General features: G+C 38.4%; 1 protein-coding gene across 1 annotated transcript in view; it reads left to right on the top strand.

The window, feature by feature from the left end:
• Positions 1 to 21,947, top strand: part of ZC3H6 (zinc finger CCCH-type containing 6) — a 42,396-nt gene that overhangs the window by 8,186 nt on the left and 12,263 nt on the right. Inside the window, exons 2-5 of the mRNA XM_016126101.2 lie at positions 5,883 to 6,063; positions 12,316 to 12,438; positions 16,721 to 16,973; positions 19,271 to 19,404. Coding sequence (XP_015981587.2) covers positions 5,883 to 6,063; positions 12,316 to 12,438; positions 16,721 to 16,973; positions 19,271 to 19,404 — 691 coding nt within the window. The remainder of the gene's footprint in view (positions 1 to 5,882; positions 6,064 to 12,315; positions 12,439 to 16,720; positions 16,974 to 19,270; positions 19,405 to 21,947) is intronic.

Here is a 21,947-nt window from a genome sequence, read left to right as displayed (position 1 = left end):
TCTTATATCTAAGCATTTTTCTAAATCTTAAAACATTAAAATTTATTAAGAATAATAATTTTTCACATATTTTAAGAATTTAAAATAAATATAATGTAGATCTGCAGATTTTTTAGCTATGAAAAACACAAGTTTCAACCTGTCAAGGGAATTCATTGAAAATGCATAGAGATCACAAAAACCAATGCCTCTTTTACTTGGAAGTTTCTTTGATTATGGCAGTTGACAATAAAATGTCAGATCACTGTTTCTTGTGTGTGGGGTTGAGTTCTTCATAGCTTCTACCCTTTGGCCCATAAAAGAGGTTGCAGGTCGATTTCTACATCTTCGGAGTACATAGGAGTCTATATTTAAGAATTACATTTTAGGTAAGCTAATGAAAATGCAAGTGAATAATGCATTTAAATAAGAAATACCTACATATTTTGGCTGTATAAATATATTGCACCAAACATGCTAAGGGTCCAAGTGTGAAAACCAATATTTGACCAAACCTGGGGCTGAAGCCAGTATCATCATTCTATAGTAAACGCATGGAATATGTGAATTAATCTGAAGTATTATTCTTAAAATTATCATGATTTATTTTTAGATATTTTAGTGGTCTAATTTAAAGAACAGGATATTGATTATAGGGCAGCCACAGTAATTTCCAGCCCTGCCTGTGGCTGGCTCACCCCTGCAGTTGCTGTAGTGCACACGATAGGTGCTGAGCAGGGTCACTTTCAGCTGAGATCAGCGGAAGACAAGATATTGAGAGGGCAGCCTTTTTTTCCTCTAACATTTTCTTATATATTTTTAAAATATGTGAAGCAAAGATGATTATGTTGCACACAACTTTGGAGTTTTCTCTCATGAAATCTTGAGGTAGCAAAGTTAACATACATTGTGTTTTTAATTCATACACAACAGATATTCATTCCCAAATAGGATTTTTTTTTCTTGAAAGGTTCATGGGATTAAATAATTAAAAATTAAACGTCATCTTTAAGGGTCATTTTGTTGAATGTTATGAGTAGAAGTGTGCCAAATAATAATTGAACAAAGTTAGAATTACACCATACAATTTTTATTTTTATTTTTTGCTTTTAAAAATCATTTGTCAGCTCAGAAAGATATAATGTTCTTACTAAAGTCATCAGCTAACTCATTCTGTCAATATTATTACTCTTTTTATTTGGCTGTTTGAGAACTGTTTATTTTCTTCATAAAGTAGCCTTTATAATCTTCATTAATTGCAACATTTTTCTATTGCATTACTGTACATTCTAATTGATAAAATTTCAATATATAAAGCACACGAGGAGTCTTATTCTAATTCATACCTGGAACACTTTAACTTGGAAAATGAATATACAGATACTAACAGTAAATTTAAATGATGTGCCATTATTTTTTATGATCTCGTTACATTGATTGGATAATGCTAACCTAATGATCATTCATCCCTGGTCATGCAGGAACACCAGAAATGACTTGAAGCTGGCCACAGCATAATGGAGAAACATGCTTTAGCTTGATAGTTACACCAAAGCCTAGTTTTGGAAACTTTTCAAAAAAATTACTCCCATCACACTCTCCAAATCTTGGAGCCCCAGTACTTCATATTATGGTTATTCTATCAGTAATTTGGGATATTGAACACTTAACAGACCAAGTGTCCTTTTTGGCTATTACTGGGTCAAAGGGAGTTTCATGTGGCCCAGTATAGACTCCTCCAATGAGAATTTTTCAACTTTTGTTTTGGCATCATGATTTCTAGAAGATTGCTTTCTGGCTTTCATAATCGAAGGGTATTTTATTTGCTGGGTTTTATTTCTGTTGAATTTTTAGCTTCTCCAGTCTATACTAGAGAGCCTAAATCCAGAGGACGAACTGAAACAAAATCAAAGTAAGTGAATTTTAGCTTAGTGCGATATCCCAGATAGTAAATGAAATATTAAAAAATAATTTTTAAAGGAATCTTAAGAAAAATTATGGCAAGCAGATTCACAGTTTTGTCATGTAATGGTCTCTGCTTATAGCATAAAGGAAGTTTGAGGGATGGAGTGCTTTTCCTTCATGATGTCAAACATACAAGTTTAAGGATATATTTTTAAGTTCTTAATTTCATAGGTTAATATACAGTAGCACCTCTTCTGTCTGGCATTGGATAGGGGCAGGGAATTAAACATGAACAGATACTTTATCAGAAACCAATTTTACTGTAAATATTTGTAAAGGAACTCTGTAACTACATGGCATGCCTGCCCATCTTACTAAATAGTTGTGACTTATCTTTTCTAAGTTATTGTGGGACATCGTGAATACTTGTCGTCACCCTAGTCACTGAACACTCATGTTGTTGCATTCAGGAGACTTGGGAAGTATGGGAGCTTCTGCACACACCACAGTCGTGTTGCTTGATGAGAGGATAAATAGAAGTGCCCTCAGGAGCACTTGTCTCTTCCTTTCCTCTTTTCCCCATTTGGCACAGTTTTTCACTACTATTCTCTGATGGAAAATAAGGGAAATTTTTCTTAGAACCCATGCTTCTTGGATTTATATATAAATTTGGGTGATGGTACCTATAGTCTAGAGTACCCATTTTATGCAAATACATCTGTTTCAGGTAAATCACAAGAGTAGAGGAAAAGAGGGCTGTCCGCTGGGCACAGTGCTAAGTGGGCACCTAGCCTTGTCCCACTTAGTCCTCAGCTCTGCATGGTAGACTAGCCCATCCTATCTTGAGGACAAGGAGACTGAATGTGAGGGGTGAGATGGTTTGTCCAGCCTATAGAGGCAGTGTGAGGCTGAGAGGCAGGACTGGAACCCTAGTCTACTTTCTATCTCTAGATTTGCCTGAGAGAGAAAAGCTCGTAAAAATAATTTTATTAACTGGACATTTATTTACCTGTCCACAAATATACATGTGACTCTTCCAAAAGACATAATCACTCTATTATTTTTACATGAATAAAAGTCATTCATATATAATTGACTGAGGAACTTCTCTTTTTGATTTACTGAATTTTAAAAATTATATTGGGGTTATTAAACAAAACATCTTTAAAGATAGTATTGAGCTAGTTCAAAACCTAGAAAATGCCAGCACTCTTAATTACTTCTATCTGTTCTTTAGATTTTGATTTCTCACAGAGCTCAATGAGCAGCTGACACATCAGGAGGTACTCAGTTAAGGAAGCTGTATTCTATTTTAGTGACAGAAAGAGACTTACAATCCAGTTTTCCTCCTGTCTAGTCTCCTTCTCTTTCCTTTTATGTCACACAGGCTTTCCACATGTGCCCAAAGCTGATGTTTAAAGAAGTATTTGGAAGATGTTTATAGAAGTATAGATCGTTGTTCCTTATTTCCATGTTCTCTCCCATTTTTGTAACTGCACATTAAATTGACATGTTTGATTTTTTTATTGTATGAATGCTGAAATAATAAATAGGCTAAGAGAGAAGAAAGAAAAATTTTAAAAACTTTCAGTTTTATGTCAAATAACAAATGTAAATGACCCATATTTCACAGTGAAGGCCTTTATTATGAAGTAGGCCATAAATTCTAGGTGACATTTTTAGCTCGAGCACTTTGTGTATTTAAATAGCTGTAGTCAAAATGCTGAATAAGAATTAGTGGTTTCCAGATATAAAAATGCTTTAAGGAGCTCAAGTTGGAGGAGAAGTGGTGAAAATGAACACTGATAGAGTGTTGTTGTTGTTCGTATTTTAAATTTTACTGTGATGTGCATATAGATAGTCAAGCACACAGTTCTTAAATGTGCAACTTGATGAATTTTTACATATGCTATGTATCTATAGAATCACCACACAGATAATACACAGAGTATCTGACACCTAGGAGGTTGTATACTATTTGCCAGTTACAGCTCTCCAAGAGGTCATCACTACTCTGACTTAGGTCACCATGGAGTTGTGGCACCTACCAACATAGCCAGTCGCTTTCTTCTTTGCTTGTAATTGTATCTGTGAGATTCATTCATATTGTGTATAGCGGTACTTTTTTTTTTTTTTTTTGCTTTATAGTATTCCATTATATAAATAAGGCACAACTTAATTATCCAGTCATTTGTTTATAGAGATTTGGGTTGGTTGTAGTCTTTGAAACATGTTTTCTTAGCTTAAAGCTGCTGAGAACATTCTTATACTTATTTTTTGGAATATATGTACTCATAATTCTTGGGTCATAATTCTTGGGTCATAAGGTTTTATAGTAGTATAAAAATTAACAATTTTTTTATTAAAACAGCCAGAATGTCGAGCCTGCCTCCCCAGAAATTTTTAAGTTCACATAAGCACTTAGGCACCTCTGTGATTGTATAATAGTAACAGGGAAATGACATTGACATCACAGCCACTTCTGCAGTGGTGAGGGTTAGGTCATACATTTAGTCCTTCCATCAACAGCAGGCGCCATGCCAGGGACTGACAATGAAACAGTGACAGATAGCCGCATACTTGGCTTTCCCCAGCCAGTGAGCAAGTCATTCGAACACAGTGTGTAGAGTACAGCGATGAAATGAGACTTATCGGGGTGGAACTCAGGACAGGGCACTCCACCTAAACCAGGGTAGTCAGTGGAGGCATCCCAGAGGAAGTGACATCTCTACTGGGTCCTCAAGATTGATTGGGATTAGTCAGGAGGAGGGGGGCATATGGAAAGATGCAGGGCAATGAGAGTTTGTAAGGTGTTCTTCAGGCTTGGCAATGAGGACACTGAGTGTCCCGGCAAGCAGGGGCTCAATTCTGAAGGCCTTTTCACAATATCTGGGAGTTTTGACAACCTCCTTGGGTCAGAAGCAAGTTGTCAATACCTTTTTATCACAGGAAACTTCAAACGTGTAGAGAGAGTAGTAACATGAGCCCTCATTTACTCATCCTGCAATTACCAGCTCACGGTCAAGCCTGCGAAGGCCACCTCCTCCATCTCCCATGCATTGTTGAAGTGGATGTGAGACATCAAATTACCATTGAAGACTTTTAGCAATTTGGGTGCTTCTCATTTACTTCCAGTCACACGAAGACATTTGTCTTTTTGCACCATCTACTATTTGCAGTTATTTGCATTTTTTTCAAATAGAATGGAAGCAGGATTAAATTTTAAAATTATTTTATGTATTTGTTTTCCCACGTAGATCAGTTGGTTAATTTGCACTCAAAAATACTATTAATGAACATTTTGGCTTCTACAACTATAAAAATGTCATAATCAATAAAAGATTTGTTTCAGGGATTTGGCCTCCATAATAGCCAAGATACGAGTATTTGGAAGGTAGAATTAGATTTATGGTTTTACTATGAGTATTTTTTACAGATTCAAGTTGAGAAATTTACTATTTTGGTTTTGTGGCTGAGGTTTTGTTACCTACCTCCTGAAATGTGTTTGCTTATTGAGAATTAATGTAGATTGCTTTTATGACTACTTGTATCTGTCTGCAGGCCCCTAAATTAAAAATCTCTTCCTGTAATTAGAGTATTTGCTTCCTAGGTGTTTTAGTTTCCCCTTTTTAAAAGGTATTTCAGTGGATGGTAACTGCTGTAGCACATTGGGATAGAACTGCACTAGTGCATTCATTTTGTGAGAGCCAGTAATCTTAATCCCAGTCAGGTTGGAAACCTTTGGCCACTGAGACTGGTTCTTAAATTTTTGAAGAGCTGTTTTTAAAGAAGAGGAGAATTTGTGATAAAAACCATATGTGGCCTGCACATTTGAAATATTTACTTTCTGGCCCTTTACAGAAAACGTTTGCCAACCCTGATCTAAATCAATATAATTTAAAATTCTTGGTGCACACTTTTTTTCTTTTGGAAATACTTCTGTAAGATCTGATTTGGAATTGACATTTGAAAATCAAAATTTTCATTGTCTTCTACAGAGAAGATGGTGAATTAGAAGATGGTGAAATAGATGATGCAGGATTTGAAGAAACACAAGAACAGGAGGCAAAACAGGATGAGAAGCAGAAAAATGAGAAAGCCTACAGAAAGTCAAGAAAAAAACACAAGAAAGAAAGAGAGAAGAAAAAATCCAAAAGGCGGAAACGTGAGAAACACAAGGTCAGTCAGAATCTACTTCTTAGTCTTCTGCTAAATTTTTATGAAACATAAAAAACAAAAATTAGAAATTATAAATCATTGCCTATTTTCTTACAAAACATATTAATTAGATCTTTTTATTTATATGATTAATAAATTCTCTGAACACGAAGATTATACAGATTATCTTAAGGATTCAAAAATAAGCAAGGTGGCTTTTAATGTGAATTAAAGTATCTTTTTAATTGATGGTAGCTTGTAGAATGCTGAAGCTTAAAGGAAAAAAGGTTTCATTCTCTGCAGGTACTGATTAATGCCACTGACGTTGTCCATTCATTCATTCATTCATTCACTCACTCACTCGCTTGCCATGGAGGTCTCTGCTGTGTGCTGGGGGTTATGGTAATGAGTAAAGCAGTCTCTACTCTTATAGAGATTATATTGAAAAGGGAAGGAGGGAGACAGTAAACAAATGCAAAGCAAATGCTGTCAAGAAAATAACAGGGTGCTAGACAGATAGTGTGGGTTCGGGAAGAGAAGAAGGGAAGCCTGTGCCCACAGGACTCAGGGGAGGTTGGCAGGTGGTGGAGTAGTTTTTGAAATTCCCTGAATTTCCACCATAGAGATAGAGCAATTAGCATAGCAAAGTGCAAAATTCATTGGCAACACCTACAAAAAAAAAAAAAAGTAAGGCGTTATTCCTACATATGTCAGGAGTACAAACCACAGACAGCAACTGTGAAATGGAGCTGAGGAAAGGTAAAGGAGCTTCCCGAAAACAGATTGCCAACAGGTATTCGTCTCAGATGGCAGAGTCCCTAGTGAATACGGACAGCCTTTGGGCCCAGCTGAGAACAGCAGTGGAAGCTGAGGGGGCTTCTCTAGTCCTAGTGCACAGGTGAGCACAGGAGACGGCATTCAGCTGGATGGTGCTGCAACATAATGGGCGTCATGGACACCTAACACTTAACACCCAATCTCTTTCCAGGCACAGAGACCCACTCCCAGGACAAGACTGCTAGGAGCAGAATCTGAACTGAGAGGACAAGTGTGCCAGGGTCAAGGAAAGAAATGGCCAGATGAGAATGGGGGAAGAAGTGGGGGTGCTGATCTCAGAGTGTGTTTTATGGCTTCAAGCCAATAGCAGAAGACACAGCCCTGGGGAAGTGACGCTATGAAAGCTTCCTGTCCCCTTCCTCTTTTCACACCTGAGCACAAGTGGGACCATGATCACATTTCATGGAACTTGTTATTATAAAAAGAGAATAATGGAGAGAATAATATTCTTCTAGAGAAGAAAAACTGTCCACAAAACATGAAAAACTTAATATTTCAAAATGATTTAAAAATTTAACAAAATAATAGAGACTGTGATCAAACCGCATAAATAGAATTTTGGGGGAAAGTTATTTGGTTATCTAGTAAAAAAGATCAAGTCCCTTATTAAGAAAAGAAAACCAGATTTATATAACAAATTTCAATATCACCATTTTATGCCAGAAGATAATGTAAGCCAAAGATTTATATCCAGCTGAATGCTGACCTTCAAATAGAAAGTCTTCAGAAACACTGTCTATAGTAGAACTCAGGAAATATTGTTATCATGAGCTTTGCCATAGGATCTACTAGAGAACAAATTCAGAAAATCAAAATGACTGAAAAAGAGAGTAATAACACACACATGCACACATACACACACATGTATGTACTTGTAAAACTCAGACTAAATGATTAAACTTCAAAGTATTATGCTGGGAATGAAAGAGAGAAGGTAGAAGAGGTTATTGCCTTTTTTCAATATTGGTTCTATTAGTAAACAAATAGTATTCAAAGAAAGGACAAGGACTCAGGTTATTGGGAAAAGGCAGCATGAAGGGAATAATTGAAACAAAAGCACAAATCTTTCTGAATACCAAACAATGCAAAATCCAACTGTAAGCTATGCACAAGAGAAAGATTTTAAAAATGGGTAAAGCTATACCAGGCAAATGCACACAAAGAGAAAGCAGAAATCACAGTGTCAATATCTGAAAAAGTCAAATTTAGGTCATAAAGGCATTGAGAGAAACAAAGAAGGACATTTTATACTGTTAAAGCTTACGATTCACAATGAAGATATCCATTATTAATATTTTACATCCTCCCAAACATACCTTTCATCAAGCAGGAACTGTAGGAACTACGAGAAGAAACAAGAACACATAAATAACAGGAAATGCACCAGAATACCTGTGTTAACCTAAAAAGGTAATCAAGTGATGGGAAAGTGGTGAGGATGTTAAGGAAGTATTATAAATGTGTAGGGAGCTCTGAATGCTGAAAACACTGCCCTCTCAAGTTTACTTGGAGTATCCATAAAGACTGTGGTAGGGCACAAAGAAACTCCAGTTAATTCGATGGAGTAGAAGTAACAAAGAATAACATTAAACCACAACGCAATGAGACTAGACGTTAGTAACAGTCAAAAAATGAAAGTGCCTTTCTGTTTTATGATTCACACTGTTGCTGTGACTCGCCTGTAGAACATTAGGGAAACAGATTAAAACTGCAGAATTTCATGAAAATGATAAGAAAACCTTGACATATAAGTATCTATGAAATATAGCTAAAGCGATTATCAGAAGAGAAATTATAGAATTATAGTATTAAAAGCTAGAAAACAGCAAAGTGAGACAAAAGAAATGGAAGGATTCAATAAGATTACTAGCAGAATTTAATGAATTAGAATGAAAAAAGTTTGTTTTTTTTTTTTTAAGATCAACAACACATATGAATCACTGGCCAAACAAATCAAGAAGAAAAAGGAAAATAAAAAATAAAATTAGATGTTTGAGGCTAAGAACTTTGAGAACTGTCCTGTCCTGGCTCCTTTTTGTAACAGCCTTGCCATAATTTATTTGCCTTCCCTCCAGGACAGGTACTTTTGATGTTGTACTTGGAGATCCTGACCCAAGCACTTGGTTCATTCCACAATCTCTGCTTTCTGTGTTCCTGCATGTTACCAGGTTCCTACCACTGCATAGCAAAGCTCTCCCTTTTTCCAGCTTTAGTAAGACGTCTCACTTTCCTTTAAATTGTCTCAGAATCCCAAGTTTTACTAACAGTCATTCAGTGCAGATTAGTCCTCCCCGTACATGCCTCTGAAGTCCTCATTCCCATCCACTGCCTCATCCCATAGCCACCGCTGCCCTTCAGACAGACACAATGATCTGGAAGTGACTGCTGGCACACCGTTCAGTGACTTAACTCACAGTCATTCACCTCCCCATTTCTAGGGGTCAGGAGTGTGGATGTGCTTAACAGGGTGGGCTGGCTTGGCGTCTCTCATGAGGTGGCAGTCACCTGCAGGCCCGACTGAGGCACGATCCCCTTCCCAGTGTACCTATGGCTCCTGGTGGGGTGCTGTCCCTCGCTGGGTGGACCTCTGCATGCTGCCTTGGCATCCTCATGGTGTCGGCTAGACTCCTTCCCAGCAAGAGGACCAACAGTGGAAGGGCAAGGGAGACCCATGGCCACCGCTAGAGTCTCTGTGAGCTTACCCGGTGGCCATAGGCTACCATTCTGAGTTTCTAGTTGCTGGAAACAAATTTCTACATCTGGCTCATACTCCAGGGGAGAGGAATCAGTCTCCACCTCTTGAGGGTAGGAGGAATGATGGATTTATGGACTTGTCTTTAAAACTGCCACCAAGAATATATAGGAAAACCCATAAAGGAAGACTGCATGGGGTGACCCTTGCACGCCAGAGCACAGTGAAGCCTTGGTTATGGGAGTGGTGCAGTATCGGGCGTGGGAAGATAGGCTGGACACTGGAGCAGCAGAGACAACTTAGAAAGAGACTCAAGGTACGTGAGGGTTAGTGTGTGATTGGGGGCATCTGAAACAGTGCGAAGAGATGCACTTCTAATAAGACTTGGATAGTAACATGGACATAAATGTGGTTCATTTCTCACATCACTGGTAATTCCAGATAGGTTAAAGATTCAAATGTGAAACAATGAAACTGCACAAGTATCAGAATAAAACATGGGTGAAGCCCTCCACCTGCGAGCAGATAGCCTTTCTTAACCATGATATGAGGTCCCCCACCCCCACCCCCCGGCCAACACACACACACTCAAGGGTCTGTAGTCCAACAGAACTAACGTTACTGGGACGAAAAGCACAAGGTCCCCTAGGAATAGGAAGGACCCATTTCTGCTGAACCCACAGATACTACCTGTTATTTCAAAGTACACATTTCTTTAATTTTACATTAGGAAGCAAGTGACATGATTTAAGAGGATACATTCCAGCATCCATTTTGCTGTCAGAAAACTTGTAACCTCTGTTAGAAATGTAACAGGACATGGTACCAGTCTTTTCTTGCTGGCCACCAAGGCCTCTCTTTTATTGGCTGCCCTGAAGGGGTCTCATCTTCCATCCAGTCTAGCTAGAAGGTTACAGGAGCTCAGGCAGGAGGGCTTAGATCAATACCTCTCCTCCTGGACACTGTCCCTGGTCCTCAGAACCCTTCGCCCTCAAGTTAACTTTATTGAACTTTCTCCCTGTAATATTTGTTAATTTATTTGTCTGTAAACTCTCCAATGAGCCAAAATAATCAGGTAATACATAAGAATTTATTGGGTAGTGCTATGATTAAAGAAGAAAAATACATAATTCTGTCTACTAAGAGCTTTGATTTTATTTGGTGAGATTAGGGACATTGATCACAACATAAGAGAATTATCAAAGGAAATGGTACATAATAAAGCACTAACTAGTACAGAGATAAAGTTAGACATTTTACAGTGTACTAGTTGTGCAGTTCAAACAACATACATAAACATAATGAGAAAAGGGAGAAAGTAAGAATGAGAGTGGACGTAAAATGAGATTGGAAAAGGAGAGAGAAGAACATGTTTCCAGTGATGAAATACCATGACTAGAGGCTGTGGGAGCATTTCATATGCATGAGAAACCAGGGGGGCTGGGAGGTTGAGATGTGAGCCAGATGGTCCAAGAGACAGTTTGCTTGTTTGAGTGGCCAGTGGAAGCCTATTTGTGTGCAGTTTGTTCATGGTTACTAAACCAACAGGAAGTCAATTATTTAAAAATCAGTTATGACACAAATAAAAAGAAGACCCTGTGACCTCACCGCCAGAGATGACGGTTGGCATGCAGTCTTGCCGATGTCATCCTCATGTCAATGCTAATGTGCTATGTGATATTGGTACTATATGTGCTGTTTCAGATAGACTGTGTTGAAGCTTGTTTGGTGGTTTGCAGGGTAAGAGGCTGATCCATGTTTGCAGTAGTGAGAGTGGTAGGAAATAGACAAATCGCAGAACCCTGTAGAAGTGACCAATGAAACAGAGGACTAGGGAGGGAGTCAGAGATGTCGCCCACACTCTCAGCCTAGGAATATGGCACCATTATTCACAGATGAATGCCAGCCAGTAGGCCGTCCTTGTTGAGAAGAAAGGGTAGCAGATTTTAATGGAGATATAATGAGTTTGAGGCCAAAATGGCTGTCTGGAGGGAGTAGCACCGAACAATCAAATTGGGGGTGTGGGGTGGGAGTTCCCATTAGGATGTATTCCTAGGAGTGGTTTTAAAAGATCAGTGAGTGGTCTCTCAAGGGACTGGGTAAGGACAGAGCCTTGGGCACTTAGGGCAAGGCAGAGCAGCCTGCATCAAGATGGAGGCGGGGCGGGATGGGGGGATGGGGGGACATATCAGAGGTCCTACCACCTTGCAAATGTCCCAAGTAGCAGGTAGCGTGTTTCTGAAAAATGCTTGAAGAGCATCTGCTCAGTGATTGAAGAAGTCAGAAAAAAACTTTGAGTCTTTGAATACAGTCCAAAAAATAATCAATTTTTTTCCCCAAGGTAAAAGCTATGTACTCCCAAGAAAATTAGACTTCCCACACCGTACCATTCTTTTCACACTTTTTGCTTTTGTATTCTCTTTGTCTCTTTGGCCAGCTAGCTAGTTCCTTCCTCTCCTTCAGTAACAAAATGTTTACCTGTAATATTAAGTGAAAGTTCACAGATGCGCACTGTTTCTTGTGGGCCACAGGTGTGACAAGGGAGGTGCCCTTTTCCTCAGAGGAGTTTAGAGAAGTTGGGGTACTGGTGGCCTCTGGAGCAGGAAGCTTCCAATTACCACTTCCAAACCTATTGGATAAGATGATTGATCACCTGGCACCTCTGGCTGAAGCAGGCTTACCTAGTTACTAGTTAGATTTTCTTCCTTTTACAAATGTAATCTCTTTGTTTTTCCTTCTTTTAGCATAATTCTCCATCCAGCGATGATAGTTCAGACTACAGCCTTGACTCAGATGTTGAGCACACAGAAAGTTCCCACAAAAAAAGAACTGCTTTCTACAGGGAGTATGACATTCCATTTCCTCAGGTATTGCCTTTTTTATTGTGATAAAAATACACATAATATCAAATTTACCATTTTAACCACTTTAAAACATAACAGTTCAGTGGCACTGAGCACATTCACAGTGTTGTGCAGCCATCACCGCCACCCACCTCCAGAACTTTCTCATCATTCCAAACAGAAGCTGTGTCCCCAGTAAGCAATAGCACCCCATCCCCTCCTCAGCCCCTGGTCACCACAGTTGTACTTGCTCTCTCTATGAGGCCCCATCTCAAGGGACCTCACATAGGTGGAACCATACAGGATTTGTCCTTTTGTGTGTGGCCTACTACATTATCATAGTTTTTTTCAGGGCCCATTCGTTTGGTGGCATGTGCCGGCACTTTCTGCCTTTTCAAGGCTGAGTGCTATTCCACCACATGTGCCACCACGTCCCAGTGTGTGTTGGACTTCCTTATGCTGCCTTTTATTGTTCCACTGCCATCTTTGCAGTTGAGGTTGCTCAGTAAGTGGCCATCAAATAAACAGATTTTGTCTTAGAAAATTTGAAAAGACTCAACTCTAGTTGATAATTTTATCTCATTAAGTGCATATTAGAATACATATATGTATTTACTCAATGTGTCCTTTGATTTTGAAGTGAATGGAACTGCCATTTCTCAGAAGGTTTTAACAGCTATTAGAATCATTTTTATCACTAATGACAAATTTTTAACTTAGTTCTATTCAGCAAACACTGATGTGGTACCTAAATTTCATCATTTGCGGTTCGATTTACTTTTTAGAAACAGTCAAAAGTCATTGGGAAACTGTTCCGATGAATGAAAAAAATGGTCAGGATGGGCATCACTACTTTGGATAATATCAAGCAATGAAATGGATAAAATCTGAAAATATCAAGTAATGAGATTTGTGAGCTCTTGATTCCTAAGCCGTCACTAAAAGTAACTCCAAAAGAGGAGGTAGGGTCAGTCTGTATGTGCAAACAGCACGTTTGTTTTAAGTGACTCCTGTTTCCTTAAACATCACAGTTATTTATTGCGGTCATTATGTTGACCACCATGTAGCCCCGCACATGCAATGTAATTGTTTTTATTAAAAGAAATTCAGTTAAATTAAGAAAAGGAATACTCTTTTATACAGACCCACATTTCACTTCCAGTGCTCTCTATTTCTTCCTGTAGATCTGAGTTTCAACCTGGTATCACTTTCTTTTCATCTGAAGTACTTTATTTAGTCTTTTATTAGCTTTTCTTGTAGTGTGGGTTTGCTGTCAAGAAATTCTCCTGGCTTTTATTTGTTGGGAAATTGTTTATTTCATTCTTATTTTGAATAACTATTTTGTCTGAAGGACTTACAGAAAGTTTGCCAGCATGGCACCCCATGCGTCTCCCATGCAGGCCCCCATGGTGAGAATCTTAGGTGCTTTGCCTTATCCTTCATCTCACTCCTCTTGTATTCAGAGGATCTGATTGACATTTAAACCCATCTACTAGGTTCTTCATTTTTCAGTATTTATATTTTTCACATCTAGAAATTTATTTGATTCCTTTCGAGGTCATCAAAATAAAGTTATAGTGTTCAGTTCTCTGCTGAAATTCTAATGTCCTTTCTCTGAAAATAGTAAGCAGAGATATTTTTAAATCTATATCAGATAAATTCCAACATCTAGAGTCCATATTCCTGTTAACTGTTGGCTTTTGTGGTTCTCTTTCATGGGGTCTTGTCTCACGTGTGGGCTTTTGTTTGTTTTTACATTGTGAGCATTGTATTTGCAAAACATGGTACACATCATAGAACTAGTCTGGGGTCAAGGTGGCATCTTTCCCCTACTAGGGGGGTCTCCACTTGCTCCTGCCAGGTCCATAGTGACCTTCCAGTCTTTTCCCAGCTTCCGGATATAAGACTTTTCTGGGCCACCCGAATAACCGTAGCCTCCACTTTGAGATTCCCCCTAAATGGGTAGGTGGGGGTTGCTAAGGCATCCACTTTTCTAGGCCCTGGGCTCTCCTGGTGTTCCTAGAGGTAAAAGGACAATCAGAGGTGCTGCTGGACCTCGCCAATCTGCATGATGGGCTGAGGCTCTCAAAGTAGTTCCTGCTGCGGATGTGCTCACTCTGGGGACTCCCCTCGTTCCGTGGATCATGGATCAGGGACCATTAGCTTTGCTAATTGTCAGCTCTTTAATGGCTACAAACAGCATCTGTCTGTCTCGTCTACATTTCTTCTGAGGAGGACCACTCGAATTGGATTCCGTAGTCTGCTCTTCGGGGAAGAGAAAGTGCAGCACCATTTCCCCATGTGTGTTTTAGAGCTGACTCACTGAGCTTAGGAGATGCCCTATCACATCCTGAAAGTCCCATTTTCTTAGATAACAGGAATCTGCTATAAAACTTCAGTATCGACATCTAGCTATTAAACTAGAGAACTTAGCTCATCTCCCTTCCTCACCTCATCCGGGCTTCCTGGTCCCATGCTGCATGTTTGCAGAGATTGCCCAAGGCCAGCTCCTGGTTGATAGGAACCAAATCCTCCCCACAGACGTGGTAGCAGTGGATATGGCCTAATAATCAGGTAGTACAGTTAGTTGTCAGAGACACTATTTCTGGGGGTAGAATTTATAGTCTTTCATTTTTTACCTTCTTTTTGGATAGTGTTAGAAAATACTTGCCAGATCTTTGCTGGTGCGTGTGTTTTGTTTGTTCCAAGTGACAAGTGTGTGTCACTCGGGAGACATTGTAGAGCACTAACAGGCTGCTGTGACCCGCTGAGTGCTTCGGCGCCCATTCCCTAGCGGGACTCCAACCTTGACGCAGCCTGCCCTCTGCAAGTGGCGGTAGTCTGCCGCTGCAGCTGGGCGCCCTGGGCAAGCCTGTGTCGAGAGAAGACTTTGGAACATCTGTAGTTGGGAAGGCTGGATAGGAGATAAAATGAAAGTTGGGATAATTCTATTTTTAGAAGTAGGAATATGAAGATTGTTTGTAAAGGCTGTAAAAAAATCAGAGGACGGAATTAATATTCAGAATTAAAAGCTTTTGTGACAAGCATCTTATCTCTAGAGAAAAATCATGCCCATTAATAGTAATCTTTATTTATAAAGCATTGAAATGTATCACTGAAGCATTAATATAATCACATTTTTTATAAAAGGAAAAGTAAGCAGTCAACTAATTAATCTTCAGCTTACTCTAAGCAATTATTTTTTGTTTTATTTTCGTGGTAGCTTTTAAAAAAACAACATAAACACTGCCTTGTGCTAGACTGAAAACACTAAAAACTTTAAAAATGCTGCTTGAAGCAAATTAGAAATATAATAACAGTGTCTTCAAAATTTAAAAGTGATGAGCTAATTGGTTTTCTTGATTCTTTTAATTATCTGCTTTTCTCTATTTTATAATTACTGAAAACAACTTAATATTTCTCTGCATTTTATTAAAAACACATAATCTCATGTAGGGATTCTGCAAGGCAATATTTTTACATCACATTTGAAGTGTACCAAGCTGAAGATGAATCATGGCCTGGGTTCTTCTAGAGCCTCACGTTGTAATTATGTGCAACTTTTGCTTTTTATGAGAAATTGACAGAAGATTTGATAGAACTAATTCAAATATTTTAGTGAGTAGAGATGGACTTAAATACTGTCATTAGATAAACTTCTAGGAGCAAAGTATGTTTCTTGTTTGTACATGCTTTCATAAAGAAGCAATAAAATTAATAACGTATGTTATAATAAATAGTTCCTAATGAGAGATTTATTTACTAGCCGTTTTTTATTTCTAGGGAAATCTCTATTTGATGTTAGACCTCAGATGTAAACATTTTCTTTTTAGAAAAATTTCCAAATGTATAGATTTTTAAATTAAATATAATATACTTAAACATGTCATTTGGAAATGTTTCAATGTTAGGAAAATAACATAGCCCCAAGCTCTTTTACTATCATTTCCTTATTTTCAAAAAGACATTTGCTGTTTTGGGAGGTGAAATTCACATTTAATTGTATGGATTTTTAAGTGTCCTGTGTGTATGGATATTGAGACATGGGACATTGAAACAAAAAATGAATAAAATACTCACCAGCAAGGATCTGTGAACGTTATGGAATTAGATATGTCAGAACAACATTTACTTATTGGACTTAGTTTTTAAAAGTGTCCTAGATAAGTAGTTACAGAGAGGCAGACTTTTTCCTTCTTTCCCCTTCTTTCTCCCAACTTTCTGGGGGAGAAACAATGTCCTGTGTCACCGTCAACTCCTGTGTATAACTGAAAAGTCCTGACAATGAGTGTCTGTTTTCACTTAGCGTGGACACGTATCAGGAAGCTACATGACATCAAGGAGGAGTCAACATAACAAAAAATTTAAAAATAAGGAGTATGGTGAGTACAGTGCCTACAGCGATGACAACTTTGGTACCTACGGTCAGGAAGCAGAGGAAGAGTTTGCCAGTCAGATGAAACAGTACAGGCAAGCCAAAGAACCCTCCCATGCTGCTCTAGGATCTTCATTTTGTAAAGAACCAGGGAAAAAACAAAGAATGAAAGGAATTCAGCAAGGTAGGTTTGAAACTGTCAGGCTGTTTTTGAATATGAGAATCTACCTTATTTAAACAGATAGCTGTGGGTTGTAAATTTCTTAGCCTTTTCTCAAGATCAGCTTATTCTTGTGGTTCCTGACTGTTTTCATTTTGTAAACCTCGAGGACAAAAATCTACAAATATTTAAATCTACATGATATCTTAATAGTTGAATTAGAAAGACATTCTAATATTTAAAAAGTATTTAAAAGTGTAAAATAACTTTCCTGCTATACTTTCTCTTTCCTTTCATATAATATCAGTAGACTGATAAAAGAGTAAACTACCTTTTCTTGTTGTCTGTGTTACTCTGTGTATTTATATATTTTAAACCTATAAGGACAGAATTCTGGGAAGCTATTCTTTAATTACCCTTTAAAATGTGACAGTTACCTCTGCTATACAAGTGTACTTAGGCCTATGGACATCCTTCAGGGTTTGAAATAAGAACATAGTCCAGAGAAACTTCTAGAGTCACCACTATTCATCTTCTGTATTGAGGCACATGGTCTCTGGAGATACCAGGGCAAGTTGCCATAGAAACTGTGGGTCACATAAGAGTCAGATCAACCTTAAGGATTGTCCAGTCAGTGTGTCTGCTTCAGGAGCACTGGCGCAAAATGAGGCCAGGGTTAAACACTGGGCACTCAAAGCCTGCGAAACCAGCCTTTAACTACTATTGAGAAGAGGAAGCAGAATTTGATTATTGTTTTGGCTTATTTTTTTCTTGATTTCCTAGCAAAATTCATTTGAAAATATAACTCTAGACTTTGCTGAACTAAAGAGAAAGGAATTTGTGCATCTGCTCCTGCAATTATGGGTTTGTTCCTGGGGTCTAGACAGGGTGTAGGGCCCATTCCAGGTGGTTGGAGAGGCCTGCTAGTCCCTCCCACCTGGGGTTTTTCCTTTCAGGCGCTTCCTGTTTGTTCTGCTAAGGAACCGAGTGCTGCATTTCATTTCTGACAATCATTTCCCCCTTGGATTATGAAAGTAATATATGGTCAAATGCAGAAAACTTTTTCTATGTGTAGAAAAGATAACACAGCAGAGATCAAAGGTAAAACAAAATAGTTTGAAACCCTACATTCATAGATAATTACTAGTTACATTTTTAGTATACATTCTTTCAGAATTTTTCTGATAATTATTTTTAACAAAAAACTATGCATACTGTTGTAATGTTTTTCCCCCTTAATTTTAAACTATAGCTCAGTCACTTTTACGTTAATAAGTAGCTTTTAATACCTACATCCTGTTGACTTAAATAGATATACCATAAGATTGTGAGGTTTGTTTAATAATAGTTATTTGAGATTTAAGTTACACCTGGTTTTTAAAATTTTAAAAATGATTTACCCTGTATATTTAAACATACCTCAAAAAACATAGTAGCAAACATTTTTCTTAAGAAATTCTGATACAGAGAATTGAGTCAAAAGAAATAGCTACATATTTGAAGATACCTGAATCATATACCAAGTTGCTATCCAAAAAGGTGGAATGCTGGTTTATAACACCCCTGCCAAGATGTAAAAAAAAACAAACTTTCTAAATCCCTACTAGTACTATTTTTTAAGTGAAAATTGGTTGTTAATATTTAATTTTCTTTGATTTATTTTAATGAGGTGAAACATTTTTTCTCGTATATTTTATTGGCTGTTTTGTAGGTTTAAAATCATTAGAAAACTTATTAGTTCAATCAATATGACTTGGTAAAATGTGACATCACTCTAAATTGTAACTCCCTACCTTAATACCTAATTTTTGTTATTTGGGTATCTTTTTAGATACTTTTAAATACCAAGTTTTTCAAAAGTTAAAAACAAGTATAAATTTTATTTGGGATATATATGTGTGTTATCTACTCAAAATTATCAATAGAAACTGATTTTGCTATAAATTAACCACTAACACCTACAGTGTTTTCCTTAGAGATGAATATAAAAATTCTCTTAAAAATAGAAAGCCTTGTTAATCATTTATTCTAAGGAAAGTTGAAAAGAACGAAACGAGATTTTACTTCTCCAGCCATGTATACCCTTGCTTCTTTCCTTCCTTATGTTGCTGACATCCTTTTTAAAGAACAAACAATAAGAATCAATGCCAAGAAAGAAAAATGTAAACACAGAATAAATTTTTTTCATTGACTTTAGAGGAGGAAGAAAAGAATGCTGTGTGCACTATAGATTTTTTTAAATGAACCATTCCTTATAAACTAATATATTGGTAGGTGTGCTGTTTTTCTGTAATATTCTAAATACATTTTAACTTTTTTAGGTATCGAGCAGAGAGTTAAAAGTTTTAACATTGGTCGCGGACGAGGTTTGCCGAAGAAAATCAAACGCAGAGACCGTGGGGGCCGAGCCAGCAAAGGTCCTGGTGTGTTTTCAGGAATGGATGATTTTCAAGAGGTACAGAAAGTTCATACACAAGGAGAGGGGCCTCTCTGTCTTTCAACCCATCTGGCTATAAGGGAATCACTACGATTTTAATGCCACTTTCCTAGTAAATGACAAACTTCCCATTAGATCAAATGAGTATAAATTCCAAAAAAAGAATTATTGTTTGAAGTAGTCATGATACTAGTATAGAAGTAAAAATTTAGGTGACTTTGAAATAAAATCAATGTGTCTGAAAGCACCTCAAACAGAAGTGATGACAAAAGCAGAAAGCGTCCTTGGTCCTGTGTGGTGGTGAATTAATTTAGTATTAGAATGGAAAGCATTGAAGGAGAGGAAGAGGAGATGGAAATAGTTCAAAAGGTAAAGCTATGAATCACATTGAGCAGATACTGAGTGAACATGTGTTGACTTGAACTTGCCTGGTACACGTTGACCTTGTCGTGCCTTTCTGGATTAGAGCATTCCAGTTCTGTTTGGCTGCATTTACGGTGAGGTGACTGAATTCACAGAGCAAGGCTAGGTGATAAAGCTGTAACCTTGTTTGTGGGCAGTGAAGTAGCAGCCTCCATGACTTGTTCTTACAGTGCAGGCCCCTGGAGGTGCTGCTCCCATGGACCAGACTAGCATAGGCTTTCCTGTGAGCCGTGGCTTGCACCTGCCACTTCGAGGAGAGCTGGGCTCCCAGCAGGGCACTGCCTGCTCGTCAGTGAAATGAGAGGACATGCAGTGCTAAATTACCTCCAAGGGCTCCTTTAGGCACTCATGGTTCAGATGCTTGTAGATCTGGGCTGCAACTAAAAGATCCTTTATCATATAATAAAAAATCAGAGGATATTCTCCTTTTGCATTCATCAGCTTTAGGCTATTTCCCCTTTTTTAAAATTAAGATTAAATTATGTTTTCAACTTTGTGACTTTGTTGTTTATTGGCTGTCACAAGAGGGTTCTTCTGGTGGTTCCGGAAACATGCAGGAGCATACCAGAGCCCAGGCAGCAGCACATTGGGGAGGGTCTGGGCAGCTGCCCAGGCCCGGTAACCATACCAAGTGGCCAGCTCAGGGCCAGCACTATCCCATCCTTTCAAGGCTGCCTGCTCGTCCACACCATGTTCTTAGAAACTGGAGGGTAGTCACACAACACTCAATCTTTTCGTGGGTTCTAAAGACTTATTAATTCTATTGGCCATGGAATACTTAAAATGTTTTCGTCTTTATAGTAGCTATTAAACTTTCTCTAAAGACATATTCTTTTCCTGGTAAGTCCTTCCAATTCCCTTTTCCATACATATTTTGAAAATTCTTTTATGCTCTTGCCCTTGTACCAATGTAATGTATCCTCTAGAGCAGGGGTCCCCCACCCCTAGGCTGTGGACCAGTACTAGTCTGTGGCTTGTTAGAAACCAGGCTGCACAGCAGGAGGTGAGCAGTGGGCTAGCAGGTGAAGCTTCATCTGGATTTGCAGCCACTCCCCAGTGCTCACATCACTATCTCAGCTCCACCTCAGATCATCAGGTGTTAGACTCTCATAGAAGCACCCGGTCCCTGGTGCCAAAGAGGTCGGAGACTGCTGCTCTAGAGTAAATAAATTAAATGTCAAAGTAGGTGGCTGGATTCTCCCTCCCTCCCTCATCTTTCCCTCTCTTCTGAGCTGTGTTTTCTTGGAGCAGAGCTCCATCCGACTGTGCTAACGTACCATGTGACTTCTGGGAAATCACTAACTGCTGCAGTGTTCGCATTTGTCCAGTAAAGGTAGTGACCCAGATTGGGCTGTGGTTCTTCCAGCCTACTCATGGTTAGTGGACATCTGCAGTTCTCCTCCAGGCTCAGACTTGAAAGATTGGATCTTCTAGGCACTTTATTTTGTTCTGACATCTTATTCATTAAAGTTGCTTGGATGCTCTAGAATACCTTGGCTCTGGTTTGGTTCCCCACAGTTATGGGTACTGAGATACTTTCTACTCATTGAGACAGAACTAACCTGAAAAACAACAAAACCCCTCAAAATCCTCTATTAAAACATCGAGGCATGTCATTAGAAAGTGGCACAGACAGATGGAATGAGTTATTAGTACAACATGGGTACTACTTGGTGAATTTTTAGGGGTGGGTAGGTGTGTGTGTGTGTGTGTGTGTGTGTGTGTGATTATCTAATACTTTTACTTTTTAATTTCAGAGTTATAGTTCTTAAGCTAGCTCACTGACTTTGCATAATGACTTCTCTTTGGCTACGTGTATTATTACAGCCATGATTCTTTGTACGGAAGGCATGTATGAGCTGGTCATTTATACCTACTTGTTCTGAGTGAGCCTAAAGTAGAAAATGTTTGTAAGTCACATTTACAGAGACTTAAGGCACTTTAAATGGCCCTGTCAGAGTGTAGTATAAGCAATGTCATTGTATTTTGCTGGGCAGTTTAGATATATTTTTAAAATAACTTCTAGGATTATCTACTCTCTTGGTATTCTCATACTTTTTAAAAGAATTCTTACAGTAAAATACACATTCAGCTGTGAGCACCGAGTGTCAGATTTAAGTCTAGCCCAACCATTTGCA

The sequence above is a fragment of the Rousettus aegyptiacus genome, unplaced genomic scaffold (genome assembly GCF_014176215.1).
Source record: "Rousettus aegyptiacus isolate mRouAeg1 unplaced genomic scaffold, mRouAeg1.p scaffold_m13_p_7, whole genome shotgun sequence".
Classification (NCBI taxonomy): Eukaryota; Metazoa; Chordata; class Mammalia; order Chiroptera; family Pteropodidae; genus Rousettus; species Rousettus aegyptiacus.
The sequence above is the reverse complement of the archived record's forward strand: the minus strand, read 5'-3'. Positions and strand labels throughout refer to the sequence as shown.